The sequence below is a fragment of the Panthera leo genome, chromosome D2 (assembly GCF_018350215.1).
Source record: "Panthera leo isolate Ple1 chromosome D2, P.leo_Ple1_pat1.1, whole genome shotgun sequence".
Lineage (NCBI taxonomy): Eukaryota > Metazoa > Chordata > Mammalia > Carnivora > Felidae > Panthera > Panthera leo.
In genome coordinates this window covers 77,328,483-77,352,439 of record NC_056689.1, presented here as the reverse complement: position 1 = coordinate 77,352,439, position 23,957 = coordinate 77,328,483, and the positions used below count along the sequence as shown (strand labels likewise).

Sequence of the window (23,957 nt, the reverse complement as noted above, 5' to 3'; positions counted from 1 at the left end):
CTCCCCCCATCTTACTCTCATGAATTAATCCTAAACATTCTTCCGACTTTGACTCAACTCCGAAAAGCTACGGATGTATGTGCAATGGCTGATTGCCAGCATAGGGGCTGTTTTAAACATAGGTATAAAACAGCTCCCAAGTCTGTCTTCCCTGTAATCCCTGTGCTGGCCCCTCTACTCCTCTATTTCCTCAAAAGAAACCCAGGATTTCTCTTCTCCTTCCCCTCTACCTCGATCGGTCACGACTCCCCATCTGGTGTCCTGATTCTCCATCCTGCCCAGGTTTCTGCCACAGAAGCCTCCCATCTGCTGTCCCTGCTTCCTTCCTGCCCTTCACATCTCCTGCACATCTTCAGAACCGCTCGTCAGCCTCAGTGACTCCCCACCGCCTCTGACACTTGAACAACCTGAGCTTTCAGAACCGTCCGAGGCCTCACATGATCTGGCTCCTTGCCTACACCCCTGCTCGCCTCCCGCTCCAGACTTCAGCTCTCTCTTCCGTTTCATTGAACGGCTTTGCAGAGGTTTACTTCACACTCTTTGTCATTCACCCATTCCTGGCAAACAACTCATCAGTCTCTCCACAGGGCTCTGTAACCATCACCACGGTCTGATGTAGAACATTCTCGCCCCCAACCCCATACCCGGTGGCCATCACCCTTCCTCGCCCACCTCCTCACCCCTGAGCCCCAACTGATAGCCTATTTTCTGTCAAAATTTGCCTATTCTTGGCATTTCACATAAATGGAATCACATACGTGGTCTTAACATTACAATCTTTCAAGCACACATGTCTAGAGTTGCCTTCCTCTGTGGGTGATGGAGTTTTCAGAGGCTTGGAGTGGTAGATTAAAAGATGGTTGCAAATTTGAGAGGAAAAGTCTGTTTCCTTCCCCCTTGAATCTGGGCTGGTCTTGGTGATTTGTTGTAGCAACAGCAGACGGCAGAAGTGACGTTCTGGGACCTCGGAAGCTACATCAAAAGAAGCCTTGTGGTGTCTGACGAGTTACCGGAGTCGAGTCACCTGTAATAAGGCCAGCTACCCAGTGGCCAGGAACTACATGAACAAGGGAGGCCCGGACCGGGACCAGCCGAGCCCAGCCTTCCAGCCATCCTCAAGGGCGTGTCGCCGGTACCCTCCGGACTAGTCCAGCCGTCACCTGAATATCCCCAAGCTGCTCTAATGGGGACGCGTAGGGCAGATCGCACTGGCGGGCTCTGCCTGAATTCCTGACACAGGATTATGAGCCATTATAAGATGGTGGGGGTTTTAAGTCACAAATTTTGGGGGATAGTTCTGCAGACAGCTGAAACGCTTGGTCTATCTACCCTCCCCGCCCCCAAAGTTTGATACACTTAGAAACAAGATTCAGGGGTATGGGATTTTATCGCACTGATTCCGAACGTATGCTCGCCTGAAAAAGAAATACAACAATCCAGAAAATAACTTAAACTTTAATTTTTTCTAGCTGACTTCTCAAAACGGTGGCATGCTCAAGAGCTCTCTGCGGAGCGGCTTCTTGACCTCCTCCTCCTTTTTGGCCTTTTCCGTGAGGATGGTCACTTCTAGGAGCGTTTCCTGGTAAGGCTGGGCGATCGGATAGGGGGTGACCCGCTCGAATTCCTTCACTTTCTCCCTGTGCACCGGAGGCCTGCGGAGAGGGGGAGCCGGGGCAGAGAGCCCCCGAGCTCGGCTCTCGCTTCTCTGCTCCGTGAGCTGTCTCCCCCGAGTCATTCGGTCTTGATGCCCCTTGATCTGTTCCTTGGCCCAGGCCGCCCTGGGCTTTTTGGTCTTCGTTTTGTGTGTCCTCTGGAGAGTGTCCGTCTTTTCATCCTTCCCTAGGGTTAATGTCTTGGGGAAGACCGTTAGGCTGCGCATCCTTTGAGAGAGGGGCTGACGCTTGCCTTCTCCAAGGCCTCTGGCCCGTTTGGCTCAGTATATACGTGCTTCTCTATCTGGCCCAGCTCCCTCTCAGGCACTAAACAGTCCCATTTTTTAGCATCTCCTGTGTTTTCACTGTGCGGTCTCTCTCTCTCTATTTTAATTTCCCACCCCGGAACCATTTTGTATTTCCACGCTTCTCCCAGCACCATTTCTTGATGTCGTCGATAGTAATATGCCTCTGCTTTGGCAAACCGGAAGTCAAAAGACATGGCTTTGGGTTGATGAAGTGTTTCGTTCTCCTGTCGAAGCTTTTGGAGTAACAGTTTCCTCACTTGGGAAGAGTGGACGCCACCTAGGCTCTTGTCAGAGGGAAGCATTAGAAGTTTTTTAAGTCGGATGCCCTTTGTCACAGGCTCACAAGTGGCTAGCATTTCTGCCTGGCATTCTGACACCGTGTCCCTGTCGGGGTCTCTTAGCCGTGTCCCCTGGCTTTCTCTCCAAACCTCCCACACACCCCTCCCCCCGAGGCCCCTCCCGGTTGAAGATTTTGCCTTAGACGACCTTGAGGAAACAGCAGCAGGCAGTCAGAAACATCTTCCTCTTCTTGTTGCCGGAACAACCTCCGTGTGTCCATCCTGGACTCTGCTTTCGTAATGGAAACATTGCCCCTTTGTCTATCAAAAGCCAAGTCTTCTACATGCCCGTGTGAAGCTTCCAGAACTTCAGTTTGCAATCACCAAATTCCCTTCCCCGCTTCATCAAATGTTCCCCTGTACTGGATCACTCCGTCCGCATAAAAAAAGGTTCCAGTATTGACATCATTTTTCGACAGAAAGGGAAGACTCTGCGACGCGTGCCACCTTGGCTCCCCTTCCTAGTGTGCCATGAAGCGGAAATCTACCACCCCTCTCCACTGCCCCACCCCACAGTTTGCCCTTGACCCTTTTCACTTGGGTTTCCATCCCTCCACTCTTCCCAGACTGCTGTCGTCTAGCTCATGACGGATCTCCACAGTGACGAATTCAGCGGCCTCGTCTCTGTCCCGGTCATCCGTGACTTCAGCAGCATTTCACAGAGTGGACCACTCTTTCCTCTTTGAAATACTTTACTTTTCTCTGGCTTCCCGGCTGTGGCCAAGGGCATGTGACCAAGGCTATCCTGGACCTGCTAGAGAATTCCAGCCATTAGCTGAATATCCCCAGGTGACTGAATAGCCCTTCATTCTCCTCCTACCTCATGGCCGTGCCCTCCACCGCTTTGCTGGCTCTGTCTTTTAGAGGTAATGCAAGAAAATATAAGAGAAATTGTCACTTAAGATGAGCATAGTCTCATCTAGGCTTTTTTGGATGTGGACAGTTTCAATCACTCAACAAGGTGACCTACCACGGGCCAGAGACTGCTCTAGGCGGGGGCAGTAAGGGATGAGCAAGACAGTCCCACACGACGCAGCCTTGCACTTGAATCTCAACTCCAGACCTAGATACTGTCTACTTACCACCTCCACTTGGCTCTAACTGCAAAGTGCTCCTTTCATTTTCCACCCTTCCAGTCCTGTCCCCGGTAGCTTCAGGATGCCCCCATCCTAGGGTGTTAGCCTGACTAGAGTTCCTGAATCCACACTCTCTCCCTCTGTCCCCAGCCCCATCAGACCACTCACACGGCAACCGGATTGATCTTTATATCACACAAATCTCAGCACGTCACTTTCCTGCACAGAAACCTAGGATAGCGTCCTATCGATTTTAGGAGAAAATCCCATTCATAATCTCGCTCCTGACTGCCTCTTAGCTCGACTGCTTGCTTGTTCTGCTACATGTAGCCGCCCTGGCTTCTCTGTTCCTCAAACCCTATTCTCTTTGCCATCTGAGTATTTTCATATATTCTCTTATACTCCCAAACACACAATACAGCAGCTCTGACTATGGTACTTAATGTACGTAACGTTTAGGTTTTAGCTTAAATGTCACTTCCTCACTTTGCACGTAATTCCTTCAGATAAAATCCCATCTTTCATGACCCGTATCACAATCTGTGGCTGTCTGTTTAATGTCGAGGTCCCTCACTTGCCGAGGCCCCTCGAGGGCCCAAGCGATGTTTGTTTTGTTCAGCACTGCGGGTACTGAATGAATCGAACCTAACAGACAAAGCACTCTTGCTTGCAACACTCAGGCTGTTTCTACCTTGAAGAGGAACTTTTTATGATGGTATTTCTGGCTCCAAAGTTCACGGTAAATGTACTTCCTCACCTTTATCTTCTTTTCTAGTGGGGACTGGGAACCCCCTGCAATCCGAGGGTCCTGAGTGTTTTGGGCCCAGGCCAATCTGGAAGATTAAAAAGAGAGATCACACTAGGATTTGGAGAAAGGCTTCAGGAACCATGGCCCAGGTGTGCACTGAGGTAGGGAGGATTTGGGACTTGCTTTCACACGTAGCAAGAGGCGTTTCTTGGTGCCGATAGGCAGGACTCTGGCTAACTTCTGTCTTTCCTTGAAGCAAGGAAGGAGTGCTCTCTGATAGAAGTATGAACAGAGATCCATACTGAGTTTGAGGTTCAGACTAACAAATAGCTTTAACACTGAAGAGGGGAGGCTCAGTTGCGATTTCACATTCCACAAACCACTGTTGGTATAATTGTTGGTAGAACAAAGAACTTAGCTTTGATCAGAAAATAAGTTTTCAAAGCTGTAAGTCCCTTTTCAGTTATGCATAAAATTATAAATAGTATAATTTAGAAGCTATCATTAATTCCCAGCAGCAGCTAACTGTAACATGTTTCAGGATTCTTGTCAAAGGCTTTTATTTTAGATAGATAATAAAACAATTTGATGGCAAGAAAGTTGGTTTTTTAATTTAATGCAGAAAAATACAGGCGAGACAGGGCACCTTAAGTGTCGGTTGAGCGTCCAACTCTTGATTTCGGCTCAGGTCATGATCTCCCAGTTCGTGGGTTCAGGCCCTGCATCGGGTTCTGCACTGACAGTGCGGGACCTGCTTGGGGTTTCTCTCTCTCTTCCCCTCTCTCTGCCCTTCCCCTGTTCGCTCTCTTTCTCTCTCTCAAAAATAAATAAACATTTAAAAAAATTGAAAAAAAAAAAAAAAAAAGAAGAATACAGCTGAGAAATCTGCACAGTCACATTGAGGTATTCTGGAGAACTTTTTTTTTTTTATGTTTATTTTTGAGAAAGAGAGAGAGAGAGAGAGAGAGACAGCGTGTGAGCAGGGGAGGGGCAGAGAGAGACACAGAATCCAAAGCAGGCTACGGGCTCTGACCTGTCAGCACAGAGCCCCATGGGGGCTTGAGCTCAGAAACTGCGAGATTGTGACCCGAGCCAAAGACCGACGCTTAACCGACTGAGCCACCCAGGCGCCTGAGAACTCTTGTTTCTTAACCTGCTTAGTGAATAGGTTGTCTTTAGCAACCTGGGTTGTGAATATTCTGTTTCCCTGACTTCTCTTTGTAGCAGAAGAGAAGGATTTTATAACATTGACCGGTAAAAAACCAAACTAATTACTGTGTAAGTAAAGCTAATTTCTTAAACAGACTCCTATTTCTGCTTTCGTGTTTTTCTTTCCTAAGAGGTTCTTATGCATTATTTCCAAAGCAGCATATACTGGGCTCACTGTATACCGGGTGATGTGCTGGGACCTTAAATGGGTCCTTTCACTTTGCCTCCCCAACAGTATGTGTGGGAGGCACTCATCACGTCTCACTGCAAAGACCTCTGAGGCCGAGAGAGGTCCAGTGACTTGTCACAGGTCCCGGGTCGGTTTCAGAGGCAGGAAGCTTGCCTGCACGACTCCAGAGTGCATCATTTCCGTTCCTGTGCCACTCTCGTTCCTAGATCAACGAACACTCTCCTGGCGTTTGCTCAGAGTGGAGGGAAGGAATACCTCCTGTTCTTCCGCACTCAGATCCAACCATTCTGAGTCTGTCACCAGAGGAGGGCATGAGGGTGGGGTCTGCGCTGACACTTGGTCCTCCCTTAGGTTCCGCGGGGACCCTCCCCGCCCGGCGCCTGTGGTCACCCCTCCAGAAGCCTTGTGCCGTTTATCTGCCGTGTCCTTTGTTTTCGCCAGAGCCCGATCTATCGCCAGCTTTAGGAACAACATGCTTGCCCTTCACTCCCTTCCCTGGTCTCCAATCTCCTATTCTCTAGTCTGCAAAGTACTATTTTCCAGCTCTTTCAGACCCTCAGCCCCTTATTGTTGATCCTTCAGGATGCCGGGGGTGGATTTCTAGGGCAACCAGAGGCAGTCACAAGCTTTTGTATGTGTCATCACCATCCTAGATTGAGGCTACTGTGAAGTGGTAGGTGGGGACACTGTCCGGCTGGCAGGGAATGAACTTTTGTGCAAGCTGGGCTGAATGGCCACAAAGCGGAAGGGGCTGGGTTTCAGAGACACAGACAGCCTTGCCGCTGGAGGAAGCCCCTTCCAAGGCAACGGGAGCGTCTTTGTCATTTTTGTTTGGCTGGTGTGTTGCGGGGGGTGGTGAATATTCTGTATCCCCCAGGGAGGCGGAGGGCCTCGGGGCAGATCCTGCATGCACACTTGTAGCTGGCAGAGGCCGGACTGTGCAGGTGGCCTGGTCATATGGTCTCACCATCCCTTAGCAGGTATGTCACTTGGCTAAACGTTGCTGCTGCTGTGGAGGTTTTGTGTTCTCATACTTTTTTTTTAAGTGAGAGAGAGGGCGCACACACGGGGGGTTAGGGGCAGAGGGAGAAAGAGACAGAATCTTAAGCAGGCTCCATGCCCAGCACGGATCCCAATGGGAGACTTGATCCCGCGACGCTGGGATCACGACCTGAGCCAAAATCAAGAGTCAGACGCTCAACCAACATTGAGCCAGACGGTGAACCAACACTCAACCGACTGAGCCACCCGTGCGCCCCAAGCTCTAATACTCTTTCATCTACTTGTAATCACATATTATTTGTGTTTATAACTGGTCATTCTTAAAGACTAGCAGGAAATACACAATGTTAAAATAAAAACTAATGAAATGATTCTGCATATTCACTTCAAGATGCTTTTCACCATATATTTAAGCTGCAGATGGCCAAATAAAGTCCTCATTTTTTATGCTTTTACAATTGAGATGTCTCTACTTCTCAAAACGTGAAAGGAGAAAATATAGTGATTAACTACAACCTGGCTTCTGACTTAGTAAGAATAAAATCTATCCCTCCCCCAATGTGCCGTTTATAGAGATGTGCTTGAAACCGCAGCCCCGAACTCATTCAGAAATGAAACGGTTATGGGGCGCCTGGGTGGCTCAGTCGGATATGCTTCTGCCTTTGGCTCAGGTCATGATCTCACGTTTGTGAGTTCGAGCCCCGTGTCTGACAGCTCAGAGCCTGGATCCTGCTTCGGATTCTGTGTCTCCCTCTCTCTCTGCCCCACCTCTGCTTGTGCTCTGTCTCTGTCTTTCTCTCTCTCTCAAAAATAAATAAACGTTAAAAAAAAATATTTTTTTTTTAACGTTTATTTATTTTTGAGACAGAGAGACAGCATGAACGGGGGAGGGTCAGAGGGAGAGGGAGACAGAATCTGAAACAGGCTCCAGGCTCTGAGCAGTCAGCACAGAGCCCGACGTGGGGCTCGAACTCATGGACCGCGAGATCGTGACCTGAGCCGAAGTCGGACGCTTAACCGACTGAGCCACCCAGGTGCCCCTAAAAAAAAAAATTTTTTTAAAGGAAATGAAACGCTTAGGAAAGTAAATGCGGGTATTTTATGCTTAAAAAAATAAAAGAATTTCAAACAGCAAGTCATGACTGTGATTTCTCTCTTCATGCCAAAACCCTGAACTCAATTTCAATCTGCATTTTAATATTCACCAGATACCATCTTAACACCGATAAAGTGTCATGTCCCTTGGATGTCAAACTCATGTGATATTAATTCAGCCAAAATTTGTATATGCCTGTGCCCTGACAGCTTTGAGTATTCCACAAGTTCCCCGTATTCACAATGAGCCAGGCTGTGTGTGAAGTGCTAAACGCTAATACCTTATTTACCCTCCTGTGGAAATAATATAGCCTCTTTTCTGAGAAAGAAAAATATGCAATCCCCAATATCAGCCTCTTGTTAACTACGGAATCAGCGTAATTAAAACTTCTATAAAGACAACCATGTGGACCTAAAAGTACTCTTCATTTAAGTATTATGTTGTGAATTGTTTCTCTTTCCTGATAAGATAAACGGGATGAAGACGACCAACCAGGGAGCTAAAGAACCTTTTTGAAACAGCAGATTGGTTTGGAACAAACCGTCAGCACCACTACACTTGGCCCTGACATAAACAAAAGGTAGCCTGAGTTGTGTCTTTCTCTGAGAAATACCAAAACAAAAGGACGTTTTGCTAAGAAGTATTTTATCATATACCTAAATTTTAATCCTTTGTCAAAAATCGTGAAATGTGTTTGAACAGTTATGAGAAGTCCTCGCTGGGGAAGGAGACGATAGTGGTTCCTGACCTGAAATTACTGTTAACCACTTCTCATGACACTGACCTTGAAACAAATTTCAGAGTGTCATCACAGACTAACTTCAAGCATCAGAAACCGCACCCCGCCCACTGACTCTATTTTGCAGGAGTTTGAAAACAGACTCAAATAAAAAATAAAAGTGTCCCTTCTAGTACCTAAACATAACACTGATACTCCAACCACCCTATTCGGTAACGTTATTATTATTCTGCCCATTTTCTATACGAGGAAACGTGGCTAAGAGAGTTAACGTGATGTGTTTGAGGCCACACGGTTGCCCAGAGGGGGACTGAAACTTGAACATGGATGTCTACAAGCAAACTTGTGGTCTTAGCACATGCCATGCCACCTGACCTTGGAAAATGGAAGGAGTGGAAACACAGCCCTCACCTTTGTGGAGCTCAGAACCCAATGAGGGAGGCAAGAAATGTACATAGGTGCACGTGTATGGTGTAGCAATACAAACGGGATGCATTGGTGTGGAGCAAAAACAGAGCAGGAGGCATTCATGTGAGGTGGGACTGAATACAGGGGACCTGGAGGGGAGCATGTTCTGAGAAGAGTGGCAGAAACGTGGGGGATACTCCTGAGACCAACCAAGCAAGAGTGACTGTCAGTGGTTGTTAGAGGAAGTTGCACAGGCAGGATACCACACGTGGGTAGCAGCTAGAGCCAGAATATGGTGTAGAGGAATTACGCTGACTTCCCAAAACAAATAGACAACTATGAAATGTGGTTAATAGGAAAATGATTAAAAAGATGTGGCACCAGAGAAAAGATCCCCAAACCATAGGGCCTAGAAGCAGACAAGTCGAGAATTGGGTTGGGCCAGTAGAGCGGTAAGAACTTGGTTCTAGACCAGCATTGTTCTACAAAAATAGAATGTGAGTCACAACTTTTCTAGGAGCTATGTTAAAAAATAAAAATAAAAAGAGGGGCGCCTGGGTGGCTCAGTTGGTTAAGCATCTGACTTTGGCTCAGGTCATGATCTCACGGTTTGTGAATTCAAGCCCCACATAGAGCTCTCTGCTGTCGGCACAGAGCCTGCTTCAGATCCTCTGTCCGCCCCCACCCCCCACCCCTCCCCTGCTTGTTCTCTCTCTCTCTCTCTCAAAATAAACTTTAAAAAAATTTTTTTTTTTTAATTTTTTTCAACGTTTTTTATTTATTTTTGGGACAGAGAGAGACAGAGCATGAACGGGGGAGGGGCAGAGAGAGAGGGAGACAGAATCGGAAACAGGCTCCAGGCTCCGAGCCATCAGCCCAGAGCCTGACGCGGGGCTCGAACTCACAGACCGCGAGATCGTGACCTGGCTGAAGTCGGACGCTTAACCGACTGCGCCACCCAGGCGCCCCTAAAAAAATTTTTTAAAAATAAAAAAAGTAAAAAGAAGCAAGGGAGATTAATTTTAGTGATATCCAAAATATTATCCACGAGATCCAAAATATTATCATCTCAACATGTCAATTAAAAATTTTTTACACTGCTGTTCTGTTTTTCATTAATAAACATTTTTTAAGAGCACCTATAGGTTTACGGAGATATTGATTAAAAATTACTGTCTTCAAGTTGCCCCCGTTATTTATATTTTGTATTAGTGTGGTACACTTGGAACAACTGATGAACCAATATTGCCTCATTATTATTGGTAAAGTCCATAGCTTATGCTGAGTTTCACTCTTTGTGTTGTGCACTCCATGGATTTTAACAAATGTATAATGACAGGTGTCATCATCACTGCATCATACAGAATTGGGTCATTGCCCTAAAAATCCCATATGTTCCTAGCTATTTGCACCCCCCCCCCTCACCTTGCACCCTAAACTCCAGCAACCACTGATCTTTGTACTGTCTCATGGTGTTCCCATTTCCAGAATGCTGTAGAGTTGGCATCATACAGTATGGCTTTTTCATGCTGAAAAGGCTTTTTCAGTTTGGCTTATTTCACTTAGCAATATACTTTAAATGTTCCACCATGTCTTTTCATGGCTCAATAGTTCATTTCTTCTTATTGCTAAACAATAGTCCATCATTGGTTCATCCATTCACCTAATCAAGGACATCTTGCTGGCTTCAGGTTTTGACTATTATGAATAAAGCTACTATAAACATTTATGTGCAGGTTTTTGTGTGGATATAAGCTCTCAACTCATTTAGTTATATACCAGTGATTACTGGATCATATGGTAAGAGTATGTTTAGTTTTATAAGAAACTGCCAAAGCATTGGGGTGCCTGGGTGGCTCAGTTGGTTGGGTGACCGACTTCAGCTCAGGTCATGATCTTGCCGTTTGTGAGTTCGAGCCCCACGTCGGGCTCTGGTGCCGACAGCTCAGAGCCTGGAGCCTACTTCAGATTCTGTGTCTCCCCCTCTCTCTACCCCTCTCCTGCTCACGCTCTGTGTCTCTCTGTCTCTCAATAATAAATAAACGTTAAAAAAAATTAAAAAAAAAAAAGAAACTGCCAAAGCATCTTCCAAAGTAGCTGTACATTCTGTGTCCCCACCAGCAATGAATGAGAGTTCCTGTTGCCCCACATCCTTGCTATTATTTAGTGTTGTCAGTGTTATGAATTTTAGCCATTCTAGGTGTGAATGCTATCTTGTTATTATTTTAATTTGCAATTTGCTGACAACGTATGATGCTGAGAGTCTTGTGAGCTTATTTGCCATCTGTTTATCTTTGGGAGGTATCTGTTCAGATCTTTTGCCCATTTTTTATTTGGTTGTTTGTTTTCTTGCTGAGAACTTTAAAATGTGTGTGTGTGTGTGTGTGTGTGTGTGTGTGTGTGTGTGTGTGTGTGTTTTAAATACCAGTCTTTTGGCAGAGACTATGATTTTCTCCCAGTCCATGGCTTGTCTTTTCATTCTTTTACCAGTGTCTTTTGCTGAGTACAAGTTTTTAATTTTAATTAAGTGCAACTTAATTTTTTTCATGGGCCATGTTTTAGGGTCCTATCTAAAAAGTCATCATTAAAACCAAGGTTGCCTTGATTTTCTCCTATGTTATTTTCTAGGGGTTTTTAGTTTCATGTTTTACATTTAGGCTTATGATCCATTTTGTTAATTTTTGTTGAAAGCATAAGGTCTGTGTCTAGATTATTTATTTTTGCATGTGGATGCCCAGTTCCAGCACCATTTGTTGAAAAGACTATCATTTCTTCATTGAGTTGCCTTTGCTCCTTTGTCAAAGATCAGTTAACGGTATTTGTGTGTGGGTCTATTTCTGGGCTGTCTACTCTGATTTATTTGTGTGTTCTTTCACCAATATCACACTGTCTTGATTACTGTAGCTTTATAATAAATCTTAAGTCTGGTAGAGTCAGCTCTCTGATTTTGTTTTCTCCTTTAACATTATTTGGGTTATTCTGAGTGTTTTGCCTCTCCATATGAATTTTGGAGCCAGATGGTTGATATCCTCAAAATAACTTCCTGGGACTTTTGTTGAGATTACATTGAACCTAAAGATCGAGTTGGGAAGAAACGACATCTTAACAATATTCATTTTCCTGTCAATGAACATGGATCATCTCTCTGTTTACTTAGATCTTCTATTTGTTCTGACGTTTTGTAATTTTCCTCTTCTAGATCTTACACATATTTTGTTAGATTTATACCTTTTTTTGTGGTGCTAATATAAATGGTGTTGTATATTTATTTTTTATTTTATTTTAAAGAGAGAGAGAGCGTGAGACAGCATGTGAGCTGCTGAGAGGGGCAGAGGGAGAGAGACAGAGAATCTCAACTAGGCTTCACACTCAGCATGAAGCCCAACCCAAGGCTCAATCTCATGATCCTGGAATTGTGACCTGAGCTGAAATCAAGAGTCGGATGATCAAATGACTGAGTGACCCAGGCACTCCTTTTTAAAATTAATTAATCACTCAATTTATTTTATGGTGTTGTGTTTTTAATTTCAAATTCCAATTATTCCTTTCTGGTATGTAGAAAAGAGATTGGTTCTTGTATATTAATCCTGAATCCTGCAACCTTACTATAATTGGTTATTAGTTCCAGGGGATTTTTATTGTTGTTGATTCGTTGCATTTTTCCATTTGGCCAATCATGTCATCTGTGCACAAAGGCAGTTTTATTCCTTTCTTCCCAATCTGTACCTTTTATTCCTTTCTTTGTTTATTGCATTAGCTAGGACTTCCAGCATGATGTTGAAGAGCTGTAGTGAGTGGGGATATCCTTACCTTATTCCTGATCTTACTGAGAAACCATCTAGTTTTTCACCATTGAATATGAAATATAAAAATATTAAATATAGTTGTATGGGTTTTTTTTGTAGATGTTCTTCCTCAAGTTGAGGAAGTTTCTCTTTATTCCTAGTGCCGAGAATTTTTATCATGAATAAATGTTGAGTTTTGTCAGATACTTTTTCTGCATCTATTGATATGATATGATTTTGTTTCTTTAACATGTTAATGACATGGATTACATTGTTTTTGAAAGGTATAAGAGTGTATGATTCTCTATATAGTTGAATTTGATTTACTAACATTTTGTTGAGGATTTTCACATGTATGTTCATTAGAGATATGGTCTGTAGTTTTCTTGTAATGTCTTTGTCTCATTTTGGTATTAAGATAATGCTGGCCTCATAGAATGAATTAATAAATGCTGGCCTCATAAAATGAATTGCTTCTATTTTCTGGAAGAGACTATGGAGAGGTGGTATAATTTCTTCCTTCAATGTTTCGTAGAATTCACCAATGAACCCAACCCAACCCTGGGGTTTTCTGTTTTCAAAGGTTTTTAATTATTATTCCATTACTTTTGCTATAGGCCTAATCAGATTATCTATTTATTTTTGTGTGAGATTTGGTAGATTGCACCTTTCAAAGAATTGATGCATTTCCTTTAGGTTATCATATGTATGGACATAGAGTTGTTCATAATATTCCTTTGTTAATACTTTTAATGCCCATGGGATAAGTAGTGATGGTCCTTCTTTCATTTCTGATATTGGTAATTTGTATTCTCATTTTGTCTGTCTTACTAGAGGTGTGTCAATTTTACCGACCTTTTAAAAGAACTAGTTTTTGGTTTTGTTGGAATTTCTCTATTGATTTCTTGTATTTTCATTTACTTTTGCTCTTTATTTTTCTGCTTATTTTGGATTTGTCTCTTCTTTTTCTAGTTTCCTGAGATAGCTTAGATTTTTTTCTAGTATATGTATCCAATGTTATAAATCTCCTCTAAGCACTGCTGCTCTCACAAACCTAGTAAGTTGTACAGTTGATTCTTGAATACACATTCACCCACTTATTTGTGGAATTTGAGAAATATGTACTGTAAATGTATTTTCTCTTCTTTGACTTTCTTAATAACATCTTTCTCTAGCTTACTTCATTTGTAAGAATATAGTAAATGATACATATAACACAAAAAATACGTGCTCATCAGCTGCTTAGGCTACTGATAAGGCTTCTGGTCAAGAGTAGGCTATTAGTAGCTATGTTTTTGGGAAGTCAAAATTTATATGTGGATTGTTGACTATGTGGGGTTTGGCACCCCTAACCCCAGCATTGTTCAAGGGTCATTTGTATTTTCATTTGGTTCAAAATATTTCTAAATTTCTTTTCAAACTTCTTCTTTGACCCAAGTGTTGTTTAGAAGTGTGTTAATCTTTGAATATTTTGGAATTCGCCAACTACTTTTCTGTTGTTGATTTCTACCTTAATTCCACTTTGGTCTGAAAGCATACTTTGTATGATTTCTATTCTTTGAAATTTGTGGCACAGCAGGTAGTCTATTTCGGTGACTGTTCCTTGCGAGCTTGAGTGTGTATTCTGCTGCTGTTGGATTAAGTATTCTATAGATGTCAGTTAGATCCAGTTGATTGATGGAGTTGTTGAGTTCAATCATGTCCTTATTGATTTTCTGCTTGTTGGATCTGTCAGTTACTGATATAGGGTGCTGAAGTCTCTATCATACTGGATTCATCTAGTTCTCGCAATTCTGTTTTTACTTCACATAGTTTGCCCCTCTGTGCTAATTGTATACATGTTAAAAATTGTCTTCTTGGAGAATTGCCCAGTTTATCATTATGTAATGGTCCTCTTTATCCCTGACTTTCCTTGCTCTGAAATTTACTTTGCTGAAATTAATGTAGCTACTCCAGTTTTTGACTAGTGTTAACAATAGTATATCTTTATTCATCCCTTTACTTTTAATCTATCTTTGCTTTCACATTTAAAGTGTTTTTTTCGGTAGATAACATATAGTTGGGTCTTATTTTTTTTATCCAGTCTGACAGTCTGTCTTTTAATTGGTGTATTTAGACCATTGACATTTAAAGTAATTGTTGATACAACTGGATTAATATCTACTATATTTGTTATTGTTTTCTATTCATTGCTCTTGTTCTTGGTTTCTTTCGTCTCTTTTTTCTTTCCCTTTCTTTCTTTCTTTCTCTCTTTTTCTTTCTGTCCTCCAGTCTTTTCCTGCCTTCTCTGGTTTAAATTATGCATTTCATGATTCTGTTTTACTCCTCTCTCAGCATAGCACCTTTTTTTTCTTTTCTAAGTGGTTGTCCTTGAGTTTGCATTATACACTTACAACTAATCCAACTTCTCTTTCAAAGAATACTACACCACTTCACAGGCAGTGCAAGTACCTTATACGAGTATTTCCAATTCCTCCCTCCCATCCATTATAACATTGCTGTCACTCACTCAACTTACCCATAAACTTGTAAAATTACCCTATACAAGTTGCTATTATTATTTTGAACTGCCTATTATCTGTTAGAGCAATTAAATTAAAAAAAATTTTAATGTTTATTTATTTTTGAGAGAGTGACAGAATGCAAGAAGGGGAGGGGCAGAGAGAGAGGGAGACACAGAATCAGAAGCAGGCTCCAGGCTCTGAGCTATCAGCACATAGCCTGACGTGGGCCTTGAACCCACAAACCGTGAGATTATGACCTATGCCGAAGTCAGATGCTCAACCAACAGAGCCACCCAGCGGCCCACAAGCAATTAAATTTTTAAAAATGAAACATTTGATTGTATCTCCATTTATTCCTTCTCCAAATGCTTTTCCTTTTTTTATGTGGATTGGTTTCTGAATTATTTTCCTTAAGAATCTTCTTTAACATTTCTTGCCAATCAGGTTTACTGGTGATAGACACCCTCCATTTTTGTTTGAGGAGCCTTTACAGGAATACTTCATTTTATTACACTTCACCTTACTGTGCTTTGCAGATACTGTGTTTTACCAATGGAAGATTTGTGGCAATCCTGCATCGTGCAAATTTGTTGGCAATACTTTTCCAATGATATTTTCTCACCTCATGTCTGTGTGTCACATTTTGGTAAATCTTGTGGTGTTTCAAATTTTTCATTAGGATACTTATTATGGTGGTTCATGATCAGTGATTACGACTGGCTGAGAGCTCAGATGACGGTTAGCATTTTTAGTAATAAAGTATTTTAAATCAGTGTACTTTTTTTAGACATGATGCCATTGCACATTAACTTTTATGTGCCAAAACATCCATTTGGCTTGCTTTATCACGGTACTTGCTTTACTGCAGTGGTCTGGAACTGAACCACAGCATCTCCAAAGTATGCCTGTACTTCTATTTCACTTTTGCAGAATAATTTCACTGGGCATAGAACTGTAGGTTGGTGTTTTTCCCCCCCCCAACACTTTAAGTATTTCACTTCCCTCTCTTATTACATGCTTTCTAAAGAAAAGTCTGATGTAAGTCTTATTTTGCTCTTCTATTAGTAAGGGTTTTCTTTCCTCTGGCTTTTTCAAGAGTTTTGTTTGTCTTTGATTTTCTGCATTAAAAAAAATTTTTTTTAGTGTTTATTTATTTTTGAGAGTGAGAGAGAGACAGAGTGTGGGTGGGGGAGGGGCAGAGAAAGAGGGAGACACAGAATCCAAAGCAGGCCCCAGGCTTCAAGCTGTCAGCACGGAGCCCAATAGGGGGCTTGAACTCACAAACTGCGAGATCATGACCTGAGCCGAAGTCAGACGCTTAACTGACTGAGCCACTCAGGTGCCCCTTCTTTTTTCAAGTTTATTTTTGAGAGAGAGAGTCTAGCACAAGCGGGGGAAGGGCAGAGAGAGAGGGAGACAGAATCCGAAGCAGGCTCCAGGCTCAGCTGTCCGCATAGAGCCTGATGCGGGGCTTGAACTCCTGAACGGTGAGATCATGACCTGAGTCAAAGTCAGATGCTTAACGTACTGAGCCACCCAGGTGCCCCTCCCCAACCCTATTCTAAACACAGTTTCTTTTATTAATTTTCACACTACCAAATTGGAAAGTACATTGGAGAGTACATGTCTGTCCAGTGGAGGGAAATGTCCAATCAGGCCTCTTGACAGTGAGTGGCCCACAGAGCAAAGCATCTTCTAGGTGGCTACCATGCCAGCACCTGAGACCCCTGGTGTTCCTAGCCACCTCCTCCTAGAGTGCCCCTCTTCTCTGCCTCCGGTTATCTGTATTTTACTCTTTTTCCCCTGACTTTACTTAGGCCCCATCAACTCACTTTTTTCAGAAGAAAGAGGAATGCGTTCCACAATTCAAGAAACATGAATTGGGCCTAGCCCATGCAGCTTCCTTGACATCATCAGGGCCTCCCTCTTCCACTCTGCAGGCTCACTTAGTGACACAAAAAACTTGGTGACATAAAAAAAACATTAATGGGCTCACAGCTAGTGTTGCCAGCATTTCATTCCATTAAACAAGAAAATTAAAAGACAACTACCTATTGCTTGCAATTTCATACGTAAGGGAACATTCCAATAATGTCTTCTTCCCATGTCTCCCCACAAAAAGGGGGAGCTGGGGGCACCTGGGTGGCTCAGTTGGTTAAGCATCCAACTCTTGATTTAAGCTCAGGTCATGATCTCATGATTCATGAGATCAAGCCCCTTGTTGGGCTCTGCGTTGTCATCATGGAGCCTGCTTGGGATTCTCTCTCCCCCTCTCTCTCTCTGCTCCTCTCTCACTCACTGGTGCTCTTTCTCTCTCTCAAAATAAATAAACATTAAAAAAAGGGTGGGGGGACTGAAGCTGAAAGTTATTTTTCTCACTTGCACCTGGAAGATGAAAACTCATTTTCTCTTTCGGCAAAATAAAGACATCTAGGAACCACTGCCCTAGAGTCTTTGTTGATCTTTTTCACAATTTTATTTTTATCACCTTCCTCCCTCTGTTGCAGGTCATCGAAAAGACATCGAAAACCCAGAATTGCTTCAGGTTCTGTGTCTCCCTCTCTCTTGGCCCCTCCCCTGATTGCGATCTCTCTCACTCTCAAAGATAAACATTAAAATAAAGTGAAATTATGAAGCTTGGAGAAACAGGTAAACTTTGAAGGTCAGTTTCCACATTCTTGAGCCCAACGTCTACTGTGCTGGATACACACTTGCTTAAGGTGAAGATGTTTCTTGGTAGCCCAGTGACCTTACTACATTACTAAGCATCACTTGTGCCTACACAATGGGGAAAAACCTAAGGGACAGTGGTGTAGCATACAGGAGGTTCTTAGGGCCCCTCTGGGTTTCTCCAGTTCCTCCAACTCCTTAAACTTGAAGGTCCCTTGCTACCTATCAGTATCCATTAAGACAGACCTCATTCATTTTGTCTATTACGGCAGATTTGGCTCTATTCACGGGCCTTTCCCAGCCGGGTTCTCATTTTGAAGTAAAGTCCTGTGGACAAAACAGAGAGCAGAATGCCATGCTCAGACAGAGAGTAGGAAGCCAGGAGGCTTCCTGCTTTTCTTATAGCCCTCTACCAATTGACTTCTGTCCCTTTGTCCCCACCTCATCCCAAGCAGGGAATGCCAGCCTCGAGCTACAATGCCAATGTCCTAGGTATATGTGACAACTCATTTAATCCTTCCAGTAACTTCACAACATAGGAAATGAAGGCCAGGGTAAATAACCTCTCAAGATCATACAACTAGTAACAGACATAAGAGTGTATACGTGGAGGGCAGGGACAGACCAAAGGAAGTGGTAGGCCATTCCAGGTTGGTAGGTGGCAGTTTTAATAAGTAAAGGGAACTTACATATGAGGCTTGCTTGGGCAGCAGCAGGAAGAATGGATCCACACACCCACCTACCATATCTAAAAAGTTTGTACAGAGAGGCCTTAATTGGGTTCAGCCGAGTATACTGTGCAGGTGTTCTCATCATTATCTCAAGGCTATAACCTCGAAGCAGCCCCTGGAAGTGTAAAAGCCAAGTGGGAACCAAGGAGGAGAACAGGTGAGGCACCTCCAATCACCTGGGTCCAGCTCACAGGTCAAGAAGCGGGAGATCACGACCTGAATGGAAGTCGGACGCTTAAGCCCTACTGATACACCCAGGCGCCCCACGATTTCACTTTTCAAAACACTACAAAAAGATAATCAGTTTTATTGTTGACTAGGAAAACTGTACAGACAGGCTTAAATTATCTGTGCACATAAATATTAAGGAAAATTAGCTTGTTGGAGGTACTCATTTTTATACTTTGCCCCAGACTCTTAAAATAGGGGTTGCAAATTGGAAGTCCACGGGCTGAATTCAATCTACATAAATGTTTTGGTTGCCCTGCACAGTTAAGAAAAACTTTTAAAATAATATCTAAAAAAAAATCTAGATTTGTCAGTTTCTCTTTAAAAGTTATAGGCAATGGGCTGATAGCAGCACAAGGCACATACGGGCTCTGGCAGTTGTTTGCTTTAAAAACATTAAGTGTCTTCAATTCACCCACGACAGCTATTCACAGAACACCTGCGAGTATACTTATTCTATTTTGGCACTTAAGTGAGTACGTGCTGGTTTGGAAGCTGGAGTTGGCTACCCACATGGTGGTCAGGGCGGCCCGAGATGGTTAACTTTTAAACTGAGACCTGCAGGAAATGACTGAGTCACAACCTCCGGCCCTCAGTTTCCCCATCTGTAAAACGGAGCTGAAGATGCGCGGTTGTAGGAATGCTTGGCGAGGAATTATGCAAAGATCCGGCCCTAAGTCGGGGCTCGAGGGGCACGACTACCACTTTCGCTAACATCTCCGGAGGCCCCGGCCCCAACACGGACCGGGACCCCGAGGAGGAGCTAGGGGCGCGGGTCGGGGCGCTGGGACGCAACCGCCAGACCTCGTCCTCCACTCCTCCCCGCCGCGGGCCCCCGCGCTCCGCCGAGGTCGGCCCCGGGGCGCCGAGAGGCGTGGTCGGCCTCGGCGGACCCTGGAGGCGGCCATGGCCTCGGTGGTGGAGTACAAGGGGCTCAAGGCCGGCTACCACTGCGGCTACTGCGACTCCGAGGAGGGCAAGGTGTCCTGCGGTGAGTGTCCCCACGGACGGGGCCGGCGTGGCCGCCTGGCGTCCAATCCCCGCACCGCCCGCCGCGCCCCACGCCAGTCCCCGGCCCGGGAGCGCACAGGCCCGGCGCCCCAATTCCCGCGTCCCTCTCCCACTCGTTTCTTCCCCGACTGGTTCCCTTCGCGCTCCTCTCTCCTCCTCACCCTCACCGAAGATGGCGGTCCAGGTCGGAGAAGGAACGGAAATAGCGGACGGCTGCCCTCGGTCAAGATGGCGCGGGCGGCGTCAGCGTGCGGGGTTCCTGGGGAACCTGGCCTGCGGGCGCCCGAGCAGCTTCGCGCGCGCCTCGGGGACTCCCGAGCGGCGCGCTGCATTGTGGGGTGGCGGCGGCGGGGCTGGGCCGAGCGGCGTCGCGCTTGGAGGGCCGGGGCCATGGCTTCCTGGGCAGCTCTTTCGCCCAGCATCGTGGAGTATTTCGAGGGCGAGGACTCCTACCGCTGCGGCTATTGCAAGAATGAGTCGGGCAGTCGCTCCAATGGTGAGCGGGCCGGCGGGTGGGGGAGGGCGTCGCGGCCTCGGGTTTCCGCGGCCGGCCGGCCGGCGGCCTCGGGGGTGGGGGGTCTCGGCGCTCTCGGCCCCTAGGGACGCGCGGCGGCGGGAGCCCCCGGCCAGATCCTGTCTAGAGGAGGGTGTTGCGAAACGCTGCTCGCCGGGGAGGGCCGTAGCTGTCACAATTAAAAACGAATCTCCGCTCTGATTCATCAGGGAAGCATCTGGGTGCTTAGCCTTCACACAGGTGGTCGGAAGTGCGGGATGATGATGGTCTCGCCGCAGCCCGAAGTGTGGCAACAGGTGCTCGTCATCCACCAGTAGGACAGGGTTAAATATGTGACAGCAAGCAAGCCATGCCGGGGAGCATTGCCGAGTGGTCAGTCCCGCCGGGGCGGGCCTCTGAGTGCTGATGCTGCTGTGGGATCATCCCCGGTTTTAAGTGCAGAATGCGGCGTGTCGGGTGGGCTGTTTGTGTACAGGGAGACGTGTGTGCATACGTGGGCGGGGGCATCTCGATATAATGCGTCTGGAGACGCCGGTGACGGACCGTAGACGCTGCTGGCAAGGGAGCCTGTTTGTGTTAATGCGTTTGAAAATTTTACCAGGTGCTTGTTCATATGCCTTATCGTTCCTCCACCCACCCCCAGAACAACAAAGCCAGCTCACAGTTTTGTTTTGTTTTTTCTTTTTCCCCCATCATGGTTCAGGTTTCTTCCGGAAGATTTGTTTGTAAACAAAAACAGTATGTTTATATTACCTGCTGTGTCGTGCATTGGCAAGCATAGAATCTTTTATTTTAAGAAATAGTGCATCATGGTGGGAAATGGGAAAGCTATGAAGATACACGTTTAGGTAGTTTCCGTTAAAAATATGTATAAATGTCCTACAGCAGGGCAATGATGTGGACGATTATGGTGTGTCCGTTTACTCATTAGTTGAAATGGTTCATTAGATGTTTGTGGGTAAGAGGAAGTAGAATGTAATATAATGCAATCATTTGGAGTGATGGTTATGAAGAGCTAAGCAGAAAAATGTTTAGAACGTAGGGTTAGACGGAGAAAAACAGGATGCAAATGACATGTGTGACAGGATCTCTGGGAGGATGAAAACCCAGGGGGAAACACACCAAATGGTGGCAGTGATTGCTTTCGGGTATTAGAGATTTCCTCCTCATCTTTTTCAGAATTTGGTATTCTGACTATAGTATGTGTGTAATAAGCACTTTACATTGTGTGTTTAAAATTAACATATTCATAGATTCTTCATTATTTTCCCAGTAACTTTAATAAGAGGAAGTTGATTAATATAGATGTCCTTTGTTTAAAGTTCTGTGGAAGAAATCAGTTTTCAGCCTTTTCACCTAAAGAGACAACTGTAAATTTCCATCGTATTTATTTTAGTTCTGATGATAATCTTTACTATAGGGCATAGCACCTATTAAGTAGGTTTTATTATTCCTATTTTTATAGATGATGAAATTGAGGCTCATAAAGTAATTCAGTGTTAATGAGCACCTGCAAGGCTTCTGGACATTTCTGTTTCTTAATACAACCTGTGCTATCAAGCGTATCTCTGTCTTTGCATACTTCTTTTTAAAATATTTTTTTAATATTTATTTATTTTTGAGAGCGACAGAGACAGAGTGCAAGCAGGGGAGGAATGGGGGGGGGGGGGGCAACACAGATTCTGAAGCAGGCTCCAGGCTGTCAGCACAGAGCCCGATGTGGGGCTCAAACCCACGAATCGTGAGATCGTGACCGGAGCCAAAGTCAGACGTTCAACCAACTGAGCCACCCAGGCACCCCTGTCTTTACATACTTCTGATGCAGTTTGCTGTTTACGAGAGAAACATTTATTTTTCTATTAACATTAATTCAGATATACCTTTTAATGTTTTTTCATGGTTGCATCATGAATTATTCCATCATACTGATAATGTCCTCTGTAATCACTTTTTTGTTCCTGGGCATTTCGATTGCTTTCAGTTTTTATACTTAAAAGGAATACTGCTGTATACTTTTGTTCTATTTTCAACATCCAAGACTATGCTAAAAACATAATGAGAATTAAATGCATAAGAAAACATTTGCTTTCCAATTCTTCGGAGGGGACCAGCTTAATAAATTATCGGGGATATTATTATGGTTAAAGGTGTTGTGTAATCTGATCTCAGGGAGGACCTTAAATTTACGGTGTCAAAGAGACTATAGAGTAATTCGGAATTCAAACAAATCAAAGTGATTACATTTATTTTTAAGATTAAGGTAAATAATTTTTTTTCATTTGTTGTGTATTATGTCACATGGTGTGAAGTATGTGCAAACTTTCATTTTTCCAGTGTGAGCTAGATTTTTTTTTTTTTGCTTCAATATTCACATTTAGAAAACGCTTTGAATTAAAAAAAAAAAAGTTCAACCTGCTATGATTAACTTGGTACATGGCACTTACTTTTTCAGGCATGTGGGCACACTCCATGACCGTACAGGATTATCAGGATCTCATAGACCGAGGATGGCGGAGGTAAAGGTCCTTCATACAAAAATGCTTCTCTTATTACTCCGGTTCTTCTTATAACTAGAAAATGTTGTTCGCCTGTGAAATGTTTTCCTGTTGTTGGAAAAAGATTTAAGACTTTTTTTTTTAAATGTTTATTCGTTTTTGAGAGAGAGAGGGAAAGACAGAGTGTGAGTGGGGGAGGGGCAGAGAGCGAGGGAGACACAGAATCCAAAGCGGGCTCTGGGCTCTGAGCTCTGAGCTGTCAGCACAGGGCCCGATGTGGGGCTCCAACTCACGAGCCGTGAGATCATGACCCGAGCCGAAGTCAGACACTTAACCGACTGAGCCACCCAGGTGCCCCAAGATGTTTTTAAATTATATCTCTTTATGTGGTGATTCTGCTGTCTCTTCTTTTAAAGTCATTTATTAGGAGCACCTGGGTAGCTCAGTCCGTTAAGCATCCGACTCTTGATTTTGGCTCAGGTCATGATCTTGCAGTTGTGGGATTGAGTCCTGTGTCAGGCTTTGCACAGTCAGCGAGGAGCCTCCTTGGAATTCTCTCTCTCCCTCTTTCTGCCCCTCCCCCTGGTGCACGTGCTCTCTTTCTCTCCAAAATAAACAAACATTAAAGAAAGATGTTCATTAGGAGAACTTCAAGCCTACATAAATGTAGAGAGTACGTTCTAATGAACTTGATGTAGCTATCAGCAGGCTTTGGCAGTCGTTAAGGTTTGTTTTGCCAGTCTTGTTTCGTCAAATCTCCTTGCTCCCTGTGGTGGTGTGAATGTTCGTGTGTCATCCCTCACAACCCCCAAGTACATCTTTTCAATCCTAACCCCCGATATGATGGTATTGGGAAGTGGGCCTTTGGGAGGTGATTAGGTCAGAGGGTGGGACCCTCACGAATGGGATTTGTGCCCTTGTAAAAGAGACCCCAGAGAGTTCCCTTTCTTGCCCCTTCTGCCATGTGAGGTTACAACAAATATATGAACCGGGAAGCTTGTCTTCATCAGACATTAAATATGCCAACACCCTTGATCTTGGACTTCCCAACCTCCAGAACTATGAGGAATACGTTGTTGTGTTTATAAGCAACTCCCTCTGTGGTATATTGTTACAGCAGCTTGAACCAGCTGAGATGCTCCCTCCTCCTCCACAAAATAATTTAAAGCAATTTAGGTATCCTGTCAATACACCTATAATAGATACGTTTCTAAGAGAGGATTCTTGTTTCCTTTTTAATGTATTTATAATAC

At 44.3% G+C, this 23,957-nt stretch overlaps 1 protein-coding gene and 1 long non-coding RNA gene across 8 annotated transcripts in view; one reads left to right on the top strand and one right to left on the bottom strand.

The window, feature by feature from the left end:
- Nucleotides 1–1,437: 1,437 nt before the first annotated feature.
- LOC122202364 lies at nucleotides 1,438–19,949 on the bottom strand. The gene is made up of 5 exons (XR_006194614.1): nucleotides 19,863–19,949; nucleotides 17,972–18,052; nucleotides 16,888–17,017; nucleotides 4,066–4,207; nucleotides 1,438–3,049 (listed from the first exon to the last, which is right to left on the bottom strand). It is a non-coding gene; the product is annotated as an uncharacterized LOC122202364 (long non-coding RNA).
- Nucleotides 19,332–23,957, top strand: part of ATE1 (arginyltransferase 1) — a 153,356-nt gene continuing 148,730 nt past the window's right edge. For 2 of the 7 annotated variants that reach the window (XM_042908694.1, XM_042908693.1), the window contains exons 1-2: nucleotides 19,333–19,675; nucleotides 22,662–22,725. In XM_042908694.1, coding sequence (XP_042764628.1) covers nucleotides 19,591–19,675; nucleotides 22,662–22,725 — 149 coding nt within the window. In that variant the 5' untranslated portion in view covers nucleotides 19,333–19,590. Of the gene's footprint in view, nucleotides 19,676–19,726; nucleotides 20,192–22,661; nucleotides 22,726–23,957 lie in introns of those variants that run through there. The other 5 variants (XM_042908691.1, XM_042908692.1, XM_042908688.1 and 2 more) reach the window with 5 other exon arrangements.